Source organism: Rhinopithecus bieti, unplaced genomic scaffold (assembly GCF_001698545.2).
Source record: "Rhinopithecus bieti isolate Rb0 unplaced genomic scaffold, ASM169854v2 scaffold_26813, whole genome shotgun sequence".
NCBI lineage: Eukaryota > Metazoa > Chordata > Mammalia > Primates > Cercopithecidae > Rhinopithecus > Rhinopithecus bieti.
This window is the reverse complement of record NW_016812144.1, coordinates 1137276-1156094: the sequence shown is the minus strand read 5'-3', so window position 1 is coordinate 1156094 and position 18819 is coordinate 1137276. Positions and strand designations below refer to the sequence as shown.

Here is an 18819-nt window from a genome sequence, read left to right as displayed (position 1 = left end):
TCTACTAAAATACAAAACAAAATTAGCCAGGCGTGGTGGTGGGCACCTATATAGTCCCAGCTACTTGGAAGGCTGAGACAGGAGAATCACTTGAAACTGGAAGGCAGAGGTTGCAGTGAGCCGAGATTGCACCACTGTACTACAGCCTGGGGTGACAGGGCGAGATTCCATCTAAAAAAAAAAAAAAAACAAAAAACAAAAAACAAAAAAAAAAACTTCACTGGATAGCATCTAGACACTGTACTATGCAAAAGATAGAAAAAAATATTAGCATGCTTTTCTGAGTGAATTTCTTTCAGTCATTCATTCAGCAAACACTAGTAGTCACCTAGCAGGCCTCCAGCACCTGCTAGGTTATGAAGATACAGTGGGGAACAAGGCCCATGGGGTCCCTGCCCTTAGGGCAAGAGCTTATATTTTAGGAATGGGGGAAAAATGTTTTCTTTTTAATTTTTTTTCTTTTTTGATGGAGTTTTGCTCTTGTTACCCAGGCTACAGTGCAGTGGTGTGATCTCAGCTCATTGCAACCTCTACCTCCTAGGTTCAAGCGATTCTCCTGTCTCAGCCTCAGGAGTAGCTGGGATTACAGGCACCTGCCACCACACCCGGCTCATTTTTATATTTTAGTAGAGACAGGGTTTCACCATGTTGGCCAGGCTGGTCTCAAACTCCTGACCTCAAGTGATTCGCCCACCTTGGCCTCCCGAAGTGCTGGGATTATAGGCGTGAGCCACTGGGCCCGGCCAAATGTTTAAAAAAGTAAATAAAATCATTATGGTTTGGGTTAAGTGCTATAAGGAACATCAAGATGGCACCCTGAGAGAAAATACCAGGGAGGCCTCTTTCAGTTAGGAGATTCAGAGGTCTCTCTGGGGAGGTGACATTTAATCTGAGACCTGAGGGAGCACAGAAGAGCAGAGGAGAGCACATTCCTGGAAGCCAAGACAGCACAGGCAAAGGCCCTAGGCAGCAAAGAACTTGGCACATACCAGGCACTGAGCAAAAGCCAGGGTGGCTGCAGCATGGTGGGGAGGAGGCTGGGAAGAAGTTGAGATGGGAGTAGTGACAAGGTCAGGGGCTGATTCATGCAAGACCATGCAGGTCAAGAGTTTAGAATTTTTTTTTTAGCGGAGTCTCGCTCTGTTGCCTAGGCTGCAGGAGTTGCAGTGGCGCAACTTGGCTCACTGCAAGCTCCACCTCCTGGGTTACGTCATTCTCCTGCCTGAGCCTGCCGAGTAGCTGGGACGACAGGCGCATGCCATCACACCTGGCTAATGTTTTTGTATTTTTATTAGAGACAAGGCTTTGCCATGTTGGCAGGGCTGTTCTTGAACTCTTGGCCTCAAGTGCTCCGCCCTCCTTGGCCTTCCAAGGTGTTGGGATTACAGGCATGAGCCACGGAGCCCCTGCCTTCAGTTTGTTCTAAGGATGGTGGAAGCCATTGGATTTTTTGTTTGTTTGTTTTCTTTTTTTTTCTTTGGAGACACAGTCTCACTCTGTCGCCCAAGCTGGTGTGCAGTTGCAGTGGTGTGATCTCAGCTCACTGCAACCTCTGCCTCCCGGGTTCAAGCAATTCTCCTGCCTCAGCCTCCCAAGTAGCCATGCCTGGCTAATTTTTTGTATTTTAGTACAGACGGGGTTTCACTGTGTCGCCCAGGCTGGTGTCGAACTCCTGAGCTCAGGCAATCTGCCCACCTCAGCCTCCAAAGTGCTAGGATAATAGGCTCTGCCCACCTCGGCCTCCCAAGTGCTAGGATTATAGGCGTCAGCCACTGCACCTGGCCACCATTGGAGTTTTAAGTGTGTATGGGTGGGGAGGCGGGGAGACAGGATCTGATTTAATCTTTAAGAGATCTCCCAGCAAAATTTCACAAAGTGTGTTGTAGAAGGTGAGAGGGGACAGACTGCCTCATCATTGCTGGTGGCTTTGTAAATAGTTCCACTTCCACTTGGCAAGATCTGTCAAAATTTAAAATGCACATGCCCTTTGACCTAGCAATTCCTCTCTAGTTTATCTTGCAGATGGCTTATCCAGGTACAAAGTGACCCCTGTTTAAGAACGTCCACTACAGACTGTGTGTAATGGCACTAGATTGGAAACAACCTTGACACCCGCCTATAGGGAACTAGGAACTCACATGATGCTGCATCTGAGTGATGGAATGAGCCAGCAGAGAGGGCGAGCTGATGACTCAGGAGGAAAGGAGACACCAAAGGCAGGTGCTTGAAGGGTAGCTGGACAGATGTGACAATCAGGCACAATGTTTAACACAGGACTCTTGGAAAGACACACATGTAACTTAGAAGCGGCTGGGGCCTCTGGAAGGGAAGGACAGAGGCCAGGAGTGAGTGAGCCTCTTTTCTGTGTGCCCTGCGTTCTGCTTAAACATCTGTTTTTAATGCAATGAGCAGAAATTAAAATAAGCCTAATAAATATATAAATGATAAGAAAGTACATAATTAGATGCCAGATAAATAGCGCAGATAAGGACTAAAATCAAAGATGCTTGGGGTTAGGAGCTAGTACCTGAGAAGTATCAGTCAGGACTCTCTGGGTCAGGTCATCAAGAGGGCTAGTGCCTGATTGGGTGAAGAGCATTTAGGGTCTCCAGGGTCCCTGGGATACAGCCAGACCTCGGGAGCACCTGACCCAGACATCTCAGCATTCCCCAGCAGCTAGTCCCCATGGGTCGTCTTCCATCTTCTTTCTCTCTGCGGATGGGCTTTACCAGCTTCTCCCATATTCCAGAGGGAATACCTGGGGCCCAGCACCCCACTGGGAAAGGGTGATGGGATTTCCTCCTGCCCAGTCCCTGCAGGGGCAGGATGGGAGAAAGGCAAGAGCGGGGTGTCCCGGCAGGGCACAAGCATGTCTACCTCACACCGTCCATGCCCTCTCATGCCCAGGCCTGGCCCTTCAGAGGGGCAGGGTCTCAGCTCCATTAAACTTTCCAAATGTCCAGAGGAAAACAAACAGAGGAGATTCATTCACATGTGGGCCCCAGGGGTGTAGGACCCACCAAGACAGGAACACCTGCTGAATCTCAGAGTTTCAAGCAGCAAGGTTTGGAGTTGCTTGCGGTTAGCTCTTAATCTGAATATTCTTGACTGTCATTTTCCATGCACTTACTACGTGCCAGGCCCTGTATCAAGCACAAAAGGTTCTCTAGGCCGAGCGCGGTGGCTCAAGCCTGTAATCCCAGCACTTTGGGAGGCCGAGACGAGCGGATCACGAGGTCAGCAGATCGAGACCATCCTGGCTAACACGGTGAAACCTCGTCTCTACTAAAAGAAATACAAAAATCTAGCCGGGCGAGGTGGCGGGCGCCTGTAGTCCCAGCTACTCAGGAGGCTGAGGCAGGAGAATGGCGTGAACCTGGAAAGCGGAGCTTGCAGTGAGCTGAGATCCGGCCACTGCACTCTAACCCGGGCAACAGAGCGAGACTCCACCTCAAAAAAAAAAAAACCAAAAAAACAAAAAAAAAAACGGTTCTCTAATGGATCCATCTTCACAGCAACCGTATGGAGTAGGAACTACTATCATTTCCATTTTACAGGTGGGTAAATGGGCACCCAGAACTCAAAGTCACTGGCCGAAGGTCAGGCAGCTGGTAGGTGGCAGTGTTGAGATCTGAACACAGGCTGACTAAATCTCAGCTCTCAATGTGTTCGCCTGTGCCCTCCATGCCTCGTCCAGACGTCCTGCTGGCAAGCATTTGGCTTCCTTGCCCTTACAGGGCAGAGCAGGCTGGACAATCAGATCTTGAGCCCTGCAAAGGGTATTGGCTGGGTTCGGATGCTGCCTGTCTGGCATGCAAGGCAAACTTCTGAGGCTGCACCACCTCTGTGGCTTGACCTGGCGGAACTGCTAGTGACAGCTCAGTGCTCCCACCCCAGGCTGTTCACATAAGCCCAGCCTGGCCATCTCCCAGCCATGATATTAGGCTGAGGGTCAGTGTAGACCCTGAGGTGGCTTGGTCAGACTGAAGAGCCACTGTGAGAAGGAGAGTTCTTGCTCTCTCCATCCTGCTAGATGCAGACAAGGAAGCCCGTGTCCTTGACTGCGACCATAAGAGAATCAACCTCCGGGGAGATGCTGAGGACAGCAGAGCCCACAGGCAGAAGGAACTCACGTCCTTGAAGCTCTGCTGATAAGCACCCCTTCCTTGCAGTGCCAATTATCACGCCACTAAATGTCCTTGTTGTTTGCCGCAGGGGCTCAGCTTACCTCTGGCTTCAGCTGTAGCCATGAGAGACCTTAGCTGGCAGTGTCCTATCTCATGACTCACTTTCTGCCTCAGAGATGTCTCTGAAGCCAAAGAAGCCCACCCAGCTGAAAAGCCAGGTGGCGAGGAAGCTAATCCCCCTGGGATCTCCCTCAGCTGGTGGGGGGATCAATGCCTCAGGCTCCTGTCCTTAGATGGTCACTTCTGGGAGGCATTCTGGACACTTCCGAGGCCCAGGGGAATCCTCCCTCATCACCTGCGGCAGCAGTCTCAGTGACACACCTGTATGTTGGTTCTTCCCTGCCTTTCTTACTCCAGCTTCCTGAAGCCACCTCTCAAACCAGCCACCTGCATGCAAGTCCCTGCCTTACCTCTGCTTCCAGCCAGTTTGGGGCCAGCTTCCCTTACCTGCAGGTACAGTATCCTTTCTGGTGGCACTGTCCTGGGGTAACCCATTCTCACAATCCCCCTCAAATCCATCCTCACGGGGGTGGATTCCTTCCTAAATGTAGACCTGCCCCAAATACATCTCAGACAGAAGCCTCCTCGGCTCCCACTGCTTCTCTGGCCATCCTGACTGACTGTGGCGAGGCCCGGCCACATCCTGAGCCCCACCCTGCACCACACACCTTTGACCTCGTCCAGGGACCCTGTGCTCCTCAACGGTGAGTGCAGGCAGGCATTCCCAATGTGCCTCCAGGCCTTTGCTCACACCACTCCCTCCTCCTGGGAAGCCTTTTCCTTCTGCTGGATGGCAAATTCTAGTCATCTCTCAGTGAGTCTGCATCAAGTTCCCCTCATCCCAACACTCACAGGAAGGCCCTCAGCTACGACAGTCCTCCATTTGTTAGGAACATACTCCAGCCTGACACCGAACCAAATGTGTTACATTCGTGACCCCACTTGATTCCTGCAAGGGCCTGGGCAGGGGGGTCATGGCCATCGTCTCCATCTGACAGATGAGGAAACGGAGGCATAGAAGGCTTGACCCTTGGCTGGGTTTAGACGCTCCTGTCTGGCGTGCAGGGCAAACTTCCAAGACTACAGTGCCTCCAGGGTTTGGTCCTGCTGGACAGACTTACATGCCTGTCACAACTCAGTGCTTGACCCTCCCAGGCCACTCATCTAAGCCACTATGACCTGCAGCTGGGATCTGAACCCAGGCCACCTGACTGACCTAAGCAGAAAAGGAATCTTTAAAGGCTACTGGACAGCCCCCAGGGCTGGTGGGTTGCAGAAGCAAAAGCCAGGAGCCATCTGATGTATCGCCTCTGACACAGGACCCTTAAAGCTGCCGCCACACCCCCAGCTGTGTCCACTGCCACTTGTGCACACCCCTAAGCCTCGGGGTGCCCTCCTACCACCCACAGGCCTTGTTTTATTGTTCCTCGGGACACTGGCTTCTTGTCTCCTTGTGTCTTGACTATGGGGGTGTGTGCTGGTCACTCCAAAGGGACCACATCTTGTCTGTCTCTGTTCCCAGTGAGCACAGGACATATGCCCAACATTAATAGGTACTTGTCTCAGCAAATGTTTGTTACGTAAGTGCAAGATTCAGGGAAAGAACCACCACTAATGTGGAGGTTGTAAACTAGTGCTCTCCAGTGAATTTTGTCGGGTTAAGCGTGGTATTTAAACATTAGCAAATCCCTCGTGGAGTAATCTGGATTCCTGGCTTTTCCAGGAAAATGAGAAGATCTGGAATACTCAGCCTGTACTTCCCCTTGCCACAAACACCCACTCAACCCATGGCGCTCCAAGGCCCTGCAGATGTGCGTGAGGGCGGGCTGGGCGGCCACTCACGTTCATCATGTTGTCAATCTGGTTGTTGCCCAGCGACAACACCTGCAGCTTGACGAGGGCGTCCAGGGAGTCGATCTTGGAGATCCGGTTGTTGAACAAGCTCAGGTCCTCCAGGTTCACCAGTGTGTCCAGCCCCTCAATGGTCTCAATGTTATTGAAGGACAGATCTGGGAAGAAGAGAGGGTTGTGAGGGTCTGCTGCCTGGGTCAGGGGATGGGCTGTCCTGAAGTAAAATCATCAGGGCTACTGAGTGCCCTGTGAGCCAGCACCAAGCTGCCAGGGCCAGAATTTGACTCACTGTCTAATAGTTTGTGATTTTTTTTAGAAGCGGGTGTGGATTCTTTCCTGCCACCTTAAATGTTCACCGCCCTCTCCAGTTCTGCCAATCATCCTCCTGGCTGGGGCCATGCGGGCAAGTACTGTTGTCTATGCTCTCTCATAGTTCTGGGAAGAAAATGCTAACCTGCAGGTCTGAAGCAGGGCCCTTGGGGGTCGGGGTAGACAGTGGTGGAGTGTCCCCTTTCCTCACACTGTGGCATTTTAGCAAGACCACCTCCTGTCTGCTTTGCATTTACCAGTTTATCAAGCACTCATGTGTATGTCCTCTGACAGCAGCCCCGAGTGGTAGTTTGGAATTTGTCTCCCTGTTTGATCATTTGGGAAGCAGAAGTTCAGAGAGACTCAGTGATTTGCCCAAAGCCACACAGCTAACCACGGTGGGGCCAGAGTTCATCTAAGGCTTCTCCCTGGACATGTGGTAGGTCAGTTTCTTCCAGCTGCCTCACAGCTGTCTCAGGCTCCCTCATCAACTGTAACCTCAACCCCAACCGAGACTTCAGACTAATTCCACATCTTTGGGAATAAAAGTACCATCTTTTTTTTTTTTTTTTTTTTTTTTGAGACAGGGTCTCACTCTGTTGCGCAGGCTGGAGTGCAGTGGTGCAATCACAGTTCATTGCATCCTTGACCTCCTGGGTTCAAGTGATCCTCCTGCTTCAGCCTCCTGAGTAGATGGGACCATGCGCCACCACATCCAGCTAATTTTAAAAAATTTTTCCTATAGAAACAGGCTCTCACCATATTGCCCAGGCTAGTCTCAAACTCCTGGGCTCAAGTGATCCTCCCACCTTGGCCTCCCAAAGTGGGGATTATAGGTGTGAGCCACCATGCCCGGCCTAGAAGTACTTTTTCCCCACTACAGGTTTTCAGGCTTAGTTGGCAGGTGGGGCTGTTATCTTGTCCTGGAACACCAATGGCCTAGAAGCCAAAAATGAGCATTTGTCCTAGGCTTGGAAATATGAGCATGATAACCACAGTGATCACATTTAAAAGGTGATTTGGGGCTGGGTGTGGTGGCTCACACCTGTAATCCTAGCACTCTGGGAGGCTGAGGCGGGTGGATCACTTGGGGGGGGTCAGGAGTTCAAGACCAGCCTGACCAACCTGGTGAAGCCCTGTCTCTACTAAACATACAAAAATTATCTGGGCATGATGGCACATGCCTGTAATCCCAGCTACTCAGGAGGCTGAGGCACGAGAACCACTTGAACCTTGGAGGTGGAGTGAGCCAAGATTGTGCCACTGTACTCCAGCCTAGGTGACGAAGTGAGACTTTGTGTCAAAAAAAAAAAAAAGTGATTTGGGAGTTGAGTTTAACCATATCTTAATTGAGCCTCCTCTGCTTATGAGGGGATGCTCACCTGTTGACATTGAGACCAATGATAACTGTCCTTTCTCTATGCCAGGCCCTTTAAGTGCATTACCTGGTTTAATCCTCATAGCAGAGATATCATACCATTTTATAGATGAGGAAACGGAGATTCAAATGGGCCTCATGGTAATATGCTCAAGGTAGCACAGTCCATAAAGGAATTGAAGTTCAGGTCAGGTGTAGTGGCTCACGACTATAATCCTGGCACTTTGGGAGGCGGAGGCAGGTAGATTGCTTGAGGCCAGCAATTGCAGATCAGCCTGGTCAACATGGCAAAACCCTGTTTCTACTAAAAATACAAAACATTAGCCAGGCATGGTGGCACACACCTGTAATCCCAGCTACTTGGGAGGCTGAAGCATGAGAATCATTTGAACCCGGGAGACGGAGGTTGCAGTGAGCCAAGATTGTGCCACTGCACTCCAGCCTGGGCGACAGAGCGAGACTCCGTCTCAAAAAAAAAAAAAAAAGAAACTGAGGTTTACAGAGTGGAATATCTTGTGCAAAGTCAGTGTGTTGGCCAAACTGGGGTTTGAACGGGGGTCTAACAAATGACAGGCCTGCACACTTCCTTTCCCACTGTGCCAACGGGTTCTGTTCTTGGGAGGCTTAGCCCACCCGCTAGTGGTGTGCTAGTAAGTGTTTACCAATGGGGGCTGAGGAAAACCCCTGATTTGAGGTGCTTGCTCATTTCTGTGGTGTAAATACTCCCACTGTGGCCAATTTCAAGCTACCAGCATGGCATCCCTGGAAGCAAAGTTGGGAAGAGCTGTGTACAGCCAGTGCTAGCCAGCTCCAGCACATCCTCAGCCCCGTGCATGTCAGTGTGAGAGGTCGTGCTGAACCATGGGAGTGCCACCTCCCTAACCCTCATCCTCGGCACCCCAGGGACCCAGCTTTTCTGGCTGTGGTTGGGTCCCTGAGCACCTAGTGCCATGGCTGGACAACGACCAGCTTCTGACTATACTCTGAGGGGCAGCGTGACCTCTTACCAGAGCCTGCCATCACTGCTCTAGCACCCCCATCCCAGGGAGCACTGGCTGTCAGTCCAGTGACCCTTGGAAGCATGGATGGCCACTGCAAGGGGTCGGGGGAATGAGCTGACTAGGAAGTATGTGTGTAGGGGCACCAAGTAGTAGGAAGATAAGCTTTTGTTAGGGAGGGAACCAAGACCAGTATTCAAGTTTCTCTCTAGGTAAGCACACAGAAACAGGGGGCTGTCATGGGGCTCAGTGGCACTTGCTTTATGTCTGAGAGACAGCCAGGCCAGGGAGCTCCTGCTTAAAACCATGGCATTCAGGAATCAGCATTAATGGGTGCTAGGGTGCAGAGAAATGAGAAACCTGGGACAAGAGACCTGGGCCCAGGTGTCAGAGGACCTGGCTGTGGTTTGGTTCTGCTACCTATAGCACGTGGCTCCATCAAGCTGGTCAGCCTCCCTAAGCCTCAGTTGCTGCATGTATGAAATGGCAGCTTAACCCTGCCTGTGGGTTTGCTATGGGCTTGCAATTGTCAGCACAAAGGAGGTTGGGAGTGTTTGGCAAACTGGGAGGCTCATGATGCCCCAGGATGCCCTTATTACCAGGAGACCACCTGATAGGATGGAGGGAATGTGGGCTGTGAGGTCAGACAGGCGTCGGGGTGAGTCCCAGCTCTGATACTTCTTGGTTGTGCAGCTTTGGGCAAGTGCCTGGGGCTCTCTGAGTCTCAGCTCCTCTTCTGTAGGTTGGGATTATAATAGATGCCCAACTCTTAGGATTAAAATGGGGGTTAAACAAGACAGTGCCTAAGGAGCTCTCAGGCCCATCACCTTTTCCCTGCTAGGGGCCCACTGGCCCTCACCAGATGTGAGGATGCTCCTAAGAGGCCAGCAGAAGCAACACCTCATCAAAACCCTCCATGGCCTTGGCAGTGAGGCCTGATGTGATGCAGTGACCTTAGTTTGCTCATCTCTATGATGGAGATGCTGTGTGAACTGAAAGACTCATATGGAAAGCATACAGGCCCCACTTAGCATGTAGTTAAGTGCTTGAAACACATTAGCCTCTGTGACAATTATTCCTGGTTTGATCTGGGTCCCACCAGCCAATGGTTACCTGTCGATGGTTATCTGTCAGCCTGAGTCTAGATTAAATAGGAGTCCACAGCTGCCCCTTTGTGCCCCATCCAGACTGAAAGTTTGGGCAGGTAAGAGCAGAATATTCTGTGGTCCTGTGTCTGAGCACATCTTTGCTGTGTTCTGCCCAGCACAAGCCCTAGGCTTTTAAAAAATAGCAGCTTTCTTGCTCCCAGCAGGCAGAGCTTCTGCCGTACCCTGGCTAATGATGGCCCGGCAGCTGAGCGTCACATACAATTACTATCTCCTGGGAAGGCAATAACCTTGGCAGGGTGTCACCTTTGATTAGGGTGGACACACACAGGAAAGGGCCTTACCCAGCCAGACCAGGTGTGTGAGGTTCTCCAGGCCCTCGATCTTCTCAATGATGTTATTGTCCAGCTGCAGCTTCCTCAAGTTCTCAAACTGCCAAAGGTTGTCCATGCGGAGGATGTCTGAAATAATGGAAGGTGATTCCAGCCTCAGGTTAGGGTCAGAGTTTTGTGCTAGTGTACTGGAGGAGTGAGGCAGAACCATACAAAAGGGACCTACCACTCTTCTCCCTTGCCCTCGAGTACGCAGGCACCCTGCAGATGTGGACTGAGCATCGAGGAACCTTATGCCCCTATGAGGTGGGTGGGGATCGGTACTGCCACCCAGAGCCACAGAAAGACCTAATAGGTCTACTAGTGTGGGGCTAAGAAGTCATTGGTGTGGGAGTGAGCTGGACCTGGCCTAGGCAGGAGACTCGCTTGTGCTGTCTCTGGGGCCGGGCCAGGGCCTCTCCAGGAGGCTGGTTCACCTTGGGACACAGGACACAGGCAGAGGCCTTCCTTCCACAGTGTGATAAATAGAATGAAAACATGTGTCTCTGTTGGTGGGAGGGCTGATCACCTCTTTCAGCCTTTTTGGAGCGTCGTTTGGCAATGTTTATTGAAATATTTCAAGTCGGTGCCCTTTGACCTATAATTTCTCTACATGAAATCTGTCTCCACACTTGTGTATATGTCCAAAGAAATCCCTCAGGCACATAAGGGTCAGAAAAGCTCCCAAATGTCCATACGTAGGGGATGAGATAAGTTATCCATGCAAGAACGAGTTCCTGATGTCATGGAAGCACCTGGCCCCTGTGGCCTGTGAAGACCACTCACGCCAGCTACACAGCTGGTTCATTCCATTTGCTAGGTAAGCCAGAGTTTGGTTTTTGTCACTGGCAATCAGGAGAGTTCTGAATAACACATACGTATAAGTAAATATGTACTGTATATATAACACTCTAGAGGCCAAACTTATCCGCCAGCTTTTCCCAGAAGCCACATACAGCTCTGTTGTTTATATGCTCCTTTTTTCCATATTTGCTTTTGTAATTATTTCTAAAATTTATAAAATTAGAATAGGCTCATTAAGGGTGGGCGCAGTGGCTCACACCTGTAATCCCAGCACTTTGGGAGGCCAATGCAGGCGGATCACAAGGTCAACAGATCGAGACCATCCTGGCCAATGTGGTGAAACCCTGTCTCTATTAAAAATACAAAAAATTAGCTGGATGTGGTTGTGCATGTCTGTAGTCCCAGCTACTCGGGAGGCTGAGGCAGGAGAATCGCTTGAACCTAGGAGGCAGAGGTTGCAGTGAGCCAAGATCGCACCACTGCAATCCAGCCTGGTGACAGAGCGAGACTCTATCTCAAAAAAAAAAAAAAAAAAAAAACAAAAACAAAAAGAAGCTCATTAAAAGAACTAAAATAATACAGAAATGAAAGGAGTTTTAAAAATTGGTGCTGTGGGCCGGGCGCAGTGGCTCATGCCTGTAATCCTAGCACTTTGGGAAGCTGAGGCAGGTGGATCACGAGGTGAGGAGATGGAGACCATCCTGGCTAACACAGTGAAACACTGTCTCTCCTAAAAATACAAAAAATGTAGCCGGGCGTGGTGGCAGGCACCTGTAGTCCCAGCTACTCAGGAGGCTGAGGCAGGAGAATGGTGGGAACCCAGGAGGCGGAGCTTGCAGTTAGCCAAGATTGTGCCACTGCACTCCAGCCTGGGCGACAGAGCAAGACTCCATCTCAAAAAAAAAAAAAAAAAAAAAGAGAGAGAGAGAGAGATTGAGACCATCCTGGCCACATAGTGAAACCCCATGTCCACTAAAAATACAAAAATTAGCTGGGCGTGATGATGCGTGCCTGTAATCCCAGCTACTCTGGAGGCTGAGGCAGGAGAATCGCGTGAACCCAGGAGACAGAGGTTGCAGTGAGCCTAGATTATGCCACTGAACCAGCCTGGGCGACAGAGTTAGACTCCGTCTTAAAAAAAAAAAAACACAATTTGGTCTGGTGGCCGGGCACGGTGGCACACACCTGTAATCCCAGCACTTTGGGAGGCCGAAGCCAGTGGATTGCTTGAGACCAGGAGTTCGAGACCAGCCTGGCCAACGTGGATAAACACTGTCTCTATAATAAAAATACAAAAATTAGCTGGCATCCCTGTAGTCCCAGCTACTCAGGAGGCTGAGGCAGCAGAATCACTTGAACCCAGGAGGCAGAGATGTAGTGAGCCAAGATCATGCCACTGCACTGCAGCCTGGGTGACAAAGAGAGACTCTGTCTCTAAATAAATAAATAAAAATAAAAATTGGTGCTAAGGCGTTGCGCCTCAGAGGAGCCTGAGCCGGCCAGTCTGCTGCATCCCTGCCATGTTCCCCACTGCGTCCCCTGCCAGGACCGAATGACCTGAGCTGGGCTGCCATGGACCACAGCCCCTGCTCCGGGAGTGGCTGCCCATCTACAACCTAGGGCCTCTACGCACTCAGCTCGCATGGCTACGGCGTCATCCCTGCTGCCCACCCCTTGCTGCTCCCCGCCCTCCCCTTATGTCATCACAGGGATACCCACCCACCACCCCAGGGTCTACAAGGGCCACAGCCGGACTATCACTTGGTACCCTGCCAATGCCATTGTCATCATGAGAGGCTGTCCCGTCTGCAAGGATAGGGTGCTGGAGGACTGCTTCACTTTCCTGGGAATCTTCCTGGCCATCATCCTGTTCCTCTTTGGGTTCATCTGCTATTTTGGCTTGAGGAAGTGAAGATGCCCCAACTGCGGAGCAGCCTTTGCTTAAAGGGAACGCCACACCTGGCTTTTCTACACCCAGCTGTCTTTTTCTAATGTACAATAGTTTTATTTGATTAAGCTTCAGGACTGTTTTGTAAAGTGAGGCGGGATAGATGTGGCACGCGGAAGCCGCGGTTTCCTGGAGCATGGAGAGGCAGCACTGCTGGTCCTGAGGTTAATGACAAGTCAATAAAGCACTGCTTTTATTTTTTGCAGTCTTCAATTTGAGAAAGGTGAGGTATAATGTTTTCAATAAACGAGATTCATACCATTAAATAAATAAATAATAAAAATACAAATTGGTGGCCAGGCACAGTGGCTCACGCCTGTAATCCCGGCACTTTGGAAGGCCGAGGCGGGGGGATCACGAGGTCAAGAGATCGAGACCATCCTGGCCAACATGGTGAAACCCCATCTCTACTAAAAATACAAAAATTAGCTACTTGGGAGGCTGAGACAAGAGAATCACTTGAACCCAGGAGGCGGAGCTTGCAGTGAGCTGAGATCGCGCCACTGCACTCTAGCCTGGCGACAGAGCGAGACTCCGTCTCAAAAAAAAAAAAAAAAAAAAAAAGCCGGACGCTGTGGCTCACACCTATAATCCTAGCACTTTGGGAGGCTGAGGTGGGCAGATTGCCTGAGCTCAGGAGTTTGAAACCAGTCTGGGCAATGTGGTGACGCCCGGTCTCTACTAAAATAAAAAATAAATTAGCCAGGCGTGGCAGCATGTGCCTGTAGTTCCAGCTAATCAGGAGGCTGAGGCAGGAAAACTGCTTGAACTCGGGAGGTGGAAGTTGCAGTGAGCCGAGATCGCGCCACTGCACTCCAGCACTCCAACCTGGGCAACTGTCAACAACAAACAAACAAACAAAAACAAACAAAAAACAAAACACCATACAGTCCAGCTGCATTTTCAATATTCATTCAGAGGGGCAGAGCCTGCCTGTGAGGTTGTGAAAGTCCCAGTGGGAAAGTGGGGAACCCCTCCTAGCTCCCCTCCCTGCACAAAGGTCTGGGGAGGACAGGGTTCTCTGACCCAGGTCCCGAGGGGCCCACTGCCCTTCCCCTAGAGCTGGATTGCTGAGTTGTGCCTCTCCTGGGTTCCCAGGGCTAGGTGGGACGGCCCTTCCCCTAGAGCTGGATTGCTGCCTTGCACCTCTCCTGGGTTCCCAGGGCTAGGTGGGACTGGTGCCTGTTCTCCAGCTCCCTGTTTGTGGCCAGATTTCCCAGAACGATACTGGCCACAATTCCCACCTGTGCTTCCAGGGTGGGGCCAGTTCTGCCCCAGCCTCCCAGCCACCTCCCATCCCTGGGTTGGATTTTCCAGGTGCCTTTTCTCGCCCTGATCCGACAGCCTCCCAGCAGTAGCACTCTCCCTGTGGCTCCTGCACACCTGGTGCTCTGCCACACATACCAGCACGCTGGCTTTTTCCTAGGTGTCAGCAGTTCAGGAGGAGAAGCCAAAACAACACAACAAATCAGGATGTACTTGGCAGTTAGCTCTAAATAAGTTACCAGCATGACAGGACTGCCAAAAAAGCCGATTTAATCTTCAGCAAAGACACTAAATCTGCCTCCGTGGCCACCACCTCGGCCGGGCCTGTGGTCATCACTCCCTGGAGTACAGCAGTGGCCGTCTTACTAGATCCTTGCCTCAGCCCTTGGCCTCCACAGCCTATCCTCATGCAGACAGCAGGGTCCTGTGAAATCCTAAGTCCCATCCTGTCCCATTTCTCTTCAGGACCCTCCTGGCGTCCCCACCTCACTCACTGTAAGAGCCAAACACCTTCCATTGGCTCCAAGCTGACACCAGCTGACCCCATGACCTCCCTGACCTGTCTCCACACTGGCTTCCTCAGCAGGGCTGATCAGGTGGGGTCCAGCCTGCCCCAGGCCCTTTGCACTGGCTGTTCCACTTTCCCCGGTGGATCTGCACAGCGGCTCTCTCCCTTGCCTACCTCCTTGCTAAATACCTCCTTGCTAAATTGTTACCTTCTTGGTGAAGCCCTTGGCCACCCTATAAAATGCTATACTCCACCCCCAATTTCCCTTTTCTCCTTTCCTTCCTTTTTTCCTCCACAGCACATGTTACCTTTAGCAAATAGTATTATTTTCCTTCTTCATTTTATTTCTTTGTCCCCTGCAAAGTTGAATGTCAGCTCCATAAGGACAAGGCTTTTTGTCTTTTTTGCTCATAGTTGAATTCCTAGTGCCTAGAACAGTACCTGGCATGTAACAGACAGGTGCTCAATATTGGCTGCATGAACCTCAGGTGGGGGAGGGGAAACAGAGGGAAAGCGGTCAGCTGCAAAAGCCCCTTCCTGCCGCACCTCTTCTGTGCCCCTTTACCCCTCTCGGGGCTGCGGCTCAGGGCCTTCCCTGTTTGGGTGGTCAGCCCCGGGAGCCTGTGGACTTCGTGGGGCTGTGCCTGGGCCGTGCCTGACTTGCCCACTGTCGTGTCCCTGGCTCTGGCAGCAGGGCTGGACTGAGGCAGGGTCTCAATACCTCCTTGTTGGTGACTGGATGCCGGCCAGCATAGGGGCCCCAAGACAGAGCAGGAATATGAATCAGACCAGGTCACTGTGGCCTTGCCTACACACGATACAATGGGGGTCTCAGCATCCCTGCCCACCTCTCTCACTGCCCTCGTACTGCCTCTGCCTTGACTTACTGTGCTGCAGCTCGCTGGCCTTCCTGTGTGAGCCAGGCACTGTGCACGTGCTGTCTCACCTTGTCCCCCCACCCAATGCTTGAGACAGGGATGACAGCCATCCCATTTTACAGACGGGACATTGAAGCAGTAAGGGTCTGCCTGGTCCTGAGCCATATCTTCCCATTCCTGACGTGCCTCTCTGCCTCATGGGCCTGTGCCCCTCCTGCTACCAGCCTGTCTTTGGTGACTCCTTCCCTGAAGCTGCCCTCCCAGTGCCCACTCTCCCTCCTTCTCCCACACTTCCTACCCTCTGCTCCTGGCTACGTGGTACTTCCTAGGCTCTGCCTGCCAGGGACCCCCAATCCAAGGACGCCCATGTGGAGTTATGTTATGGAAACAGCATAGTCTTGGGGGCTCACTTGGATTTGGCATGGGACAATTTTATCTTGTTTTCTATTCTTATTCAGAATCAGGGGTGTTGTGGATATTCAAATGATGAAGACACTAAGTATGATGCTTTACAAATATCTGTGCTGCTCCTATGCCTTGTAATCCGGATAGGCCCTAATGCTGATGTGGGAACCTCGACCATGGACTTTGTGTGGAATCCTGGGGCTTGAAGACGGAGCAGAGAAAGCCAGGGAGGGCCCCACCCTGGCCACCACTCCTGAACCCTGGATACATACTCCGAAAGTCCAGCTGCAGGGACAGGACATCCTTGAAGACGATGCCCTCCTGCTTGGCCAGCTGCCCGGCCTCCTCCTGGGGGCCCTGCTCCCCGACAGCCAGCTTGAGCATGTCATCATCCATCACCCTCGGCTCCATCAAGTCACACAGCCAGTTCATCTTCTCCCACGTTTTCCCTAAAAAACACCGCATTCCTCTTTCACAGCCTGCTTCTTTCTCTGTTTGAGGGCAGGGTCTGGCTGAGGTTTCCCCCTACAGTGTCTTTGTGGCCACTGGCACTCTGAGGAATGCCCTACTCCCGGCCCTGGGTCTGCTGCATCTCGGGGTTTGTATACTTACACCAAGGCTGCTCCAGGGCTTCCTGGCAACCACCTGGGCCTGTCCACAGGGTTTCATCCCTTGACCCTATAGCCACAGCTGGGACCCTCGCTGGACCTACTGAACTGGTGTCCACACTGGTCTCCTTAGCCTGTGATCTTGGCTCATCTTATGACTGGGGCCCTGTGTCAGGCCTCTGACTTTGTGTGCCCATCCTCATTTGGGCGTGTGGGTACCAACCACTGACTGTGCTCCCTGGGCAGCCTCAGCCAGGCCTGTCAGCCTGCAGCTCCTCTTCCTTGAGCACCTCATCCCCTCCAGGCAGTCGTGTGTGTACGCCCCCCACCACACCACAAGCTTCTCCTGGTGTAGAGGAGACCCAAGCTGACCCTTCACATCCAACCCGTGGGAGATGTGAACTTGAGGTTGTGGAATAAGAGTGCCCATCGGAGCTGGCTGCTTGAGTTGGGTAGAAATAGGGAGTGTGGACTGGCTGGGTTAAGCAGAGAGCAAGAGAGGGAGGAGGCAGATGCACAGAGAAAAGCAGAGATGGGAACCTGGGAACCAGAAAACAAATGACAAAGGACAGACAGGTCGACACAGACAGAGGCTGCCTCCTTCTTGCTGGCTTTCCAGTCCCTAATGTCCCTAGGTCCAGGCCTCATGAGAGTTTTCTGTTTCTCACATGAAATCCTCTTTTACTTAAGCTAGCTCCAGTAGGTTATTTTGTAATTAATTAATTAATTTTTTTTTTTGAGACAGAGTCTCACTCTGTCACCCACGCTGGGGTGCAATGGCAGTCTCGGCTCACTGCAACGCCTGGATTCAAGTGATTCTCCTGCCTCAGCCTCCCAAGTAGCTAGGATTGCAGGCGTCCACCACCATGCCTGGCTAATTTTTTGTATTTTTAGTAGAAACGGGGGTTTCACCATGTTGGCCAGGCTGGTCTCAAACTCCTGACCTCAGGTGATCCACCTGCCTCGGCCTCCCAAAATGCTAGGATTACAGGCATGACCCACCATGCCCAGCTTCCAGTAGATTCTGTTACTAATGGTCCAGAGGGAAATGACTGAGACACCACAGCACAGCGGGGATCTGTAGATTTGGTCAGTCACACTGTGAGGCTGATTCCAGTGGCTGTTCGTGGCTGGACCACATTCTCATCCTTAATCCTCTTGGTAAGGACATCCAAGAGGGATATTTTCCCCCACTTTCCGCCCCTGATTCTTGCCTCCCTGATGGCCCTACTTCCTATCTTTGTCCACATGCCTCCCCAGCATCCGGGCCTCCCTGAACCTCCTGTCCTTCTGCCCTGCTGGTCCCTGATGGTAGGCAGCCCCTGTGCTCTGCTTTTCATTCCACTGGGCACTGCTGGAGCCCTGGTGCAGGGCTGATGGTGTCCGCTGAAAAGCCAGGTTGGGCCATACAATCCTGTTACCTGGTCTTAGAGACTTCCCTCTAAGACTGCCCTCCTCTTTCCTACCCAACCATCCACTTGGATGTAGCTTCTGCAAATATGCATCCTCTGCCCTGAACTGTCCCTCATAAAATGTCCCAATGAGCTCTTGTGCACACTTCTCTCTTGCTTCCAGGGGAGGCATAGCCTCCACATCCTTCAACCCCTACCCCTTCTCCACCTGTGCCTTCCATCCTCCCAAGACCTTGGTCCTTTTCTTCCTACTCTCTCTAATCTGTTCACACTGGCTCCACCTCATTGGGGTGACTGATTCTACCCCCAAAGACGGTTCCAGCCCTCGGCCTCTCTCTCTAGCTCCCCACTCTTGTGTTGTGGTTTCCCCTAAGGTTTCCCATAACTTGTCATCAACTTATCTTTGGGGGAATTTTAATGTGTTATATTTGGCTGATGTTTTCTGTAAAGTGTTTGGCTTTCTTTTTTTGGCCAGGTGCGGTGGCTCACACCTGTAATCCCAGCACTTTGGGAGGCTGAGGTGGGCGGATCACAAGGTCAGGAGATCAAGACCATCCTGGTCAACATGGTGAAACCCTGACTCTACTAAAAATACACAAATTAGCTGGGTGTGGTGGCACATGTCTGTAATCCCAGCTACTCGAGAGGCTGAGGCAGGAGAATCGTTTGAACCAGGGAGTTGGAGGTTGCAGTGAGCCGAGAGTGCACACCACTGCACTCCAGCCTGGCGACAGAGTGCGAGACTCCATCTCACCATCAAAAAAAAAAAAAAAAAAAAAAAAAAAAAAAA

The 18819-nt window shown here is 51.5% G+C and overlaps 1 protein-coding gene across 5 annotated transcripts in view; it reads right to left on the bottom strand.

Annotated features, from left to right (window-relative positions):
* DRC3 (dynein regulatory complex subunit 3) overlaps positions 1–18819 on the bottom strand; it is a 48353-nt gene that overhangs the window by 26092 nt on the left and 3442 nt on the right. For all 5 annotated transcript variants that reach the window (XM_017895614.1, XM_017895616.1, XM_017895618.1 and 2 more), the window contains 3 exons: positions 16282–16458; positions 10174–10290; positions 6030–6196 (listed from right to left, as the gene is read on the bottom strand). In XM_017895614.1, the coding sequence (XP_017751103.1) occupies positions 6030–6196; positions 10174–10290; positions 16282–16441 (444 nt within the window). In that variant the 5' untranslated portion in view covers positions 16442–16458. The remainder of the gene's footprint in view (positions 1–6029; positions 6197–10173; positions 10291–16281; positions 16459–18819) is intronic.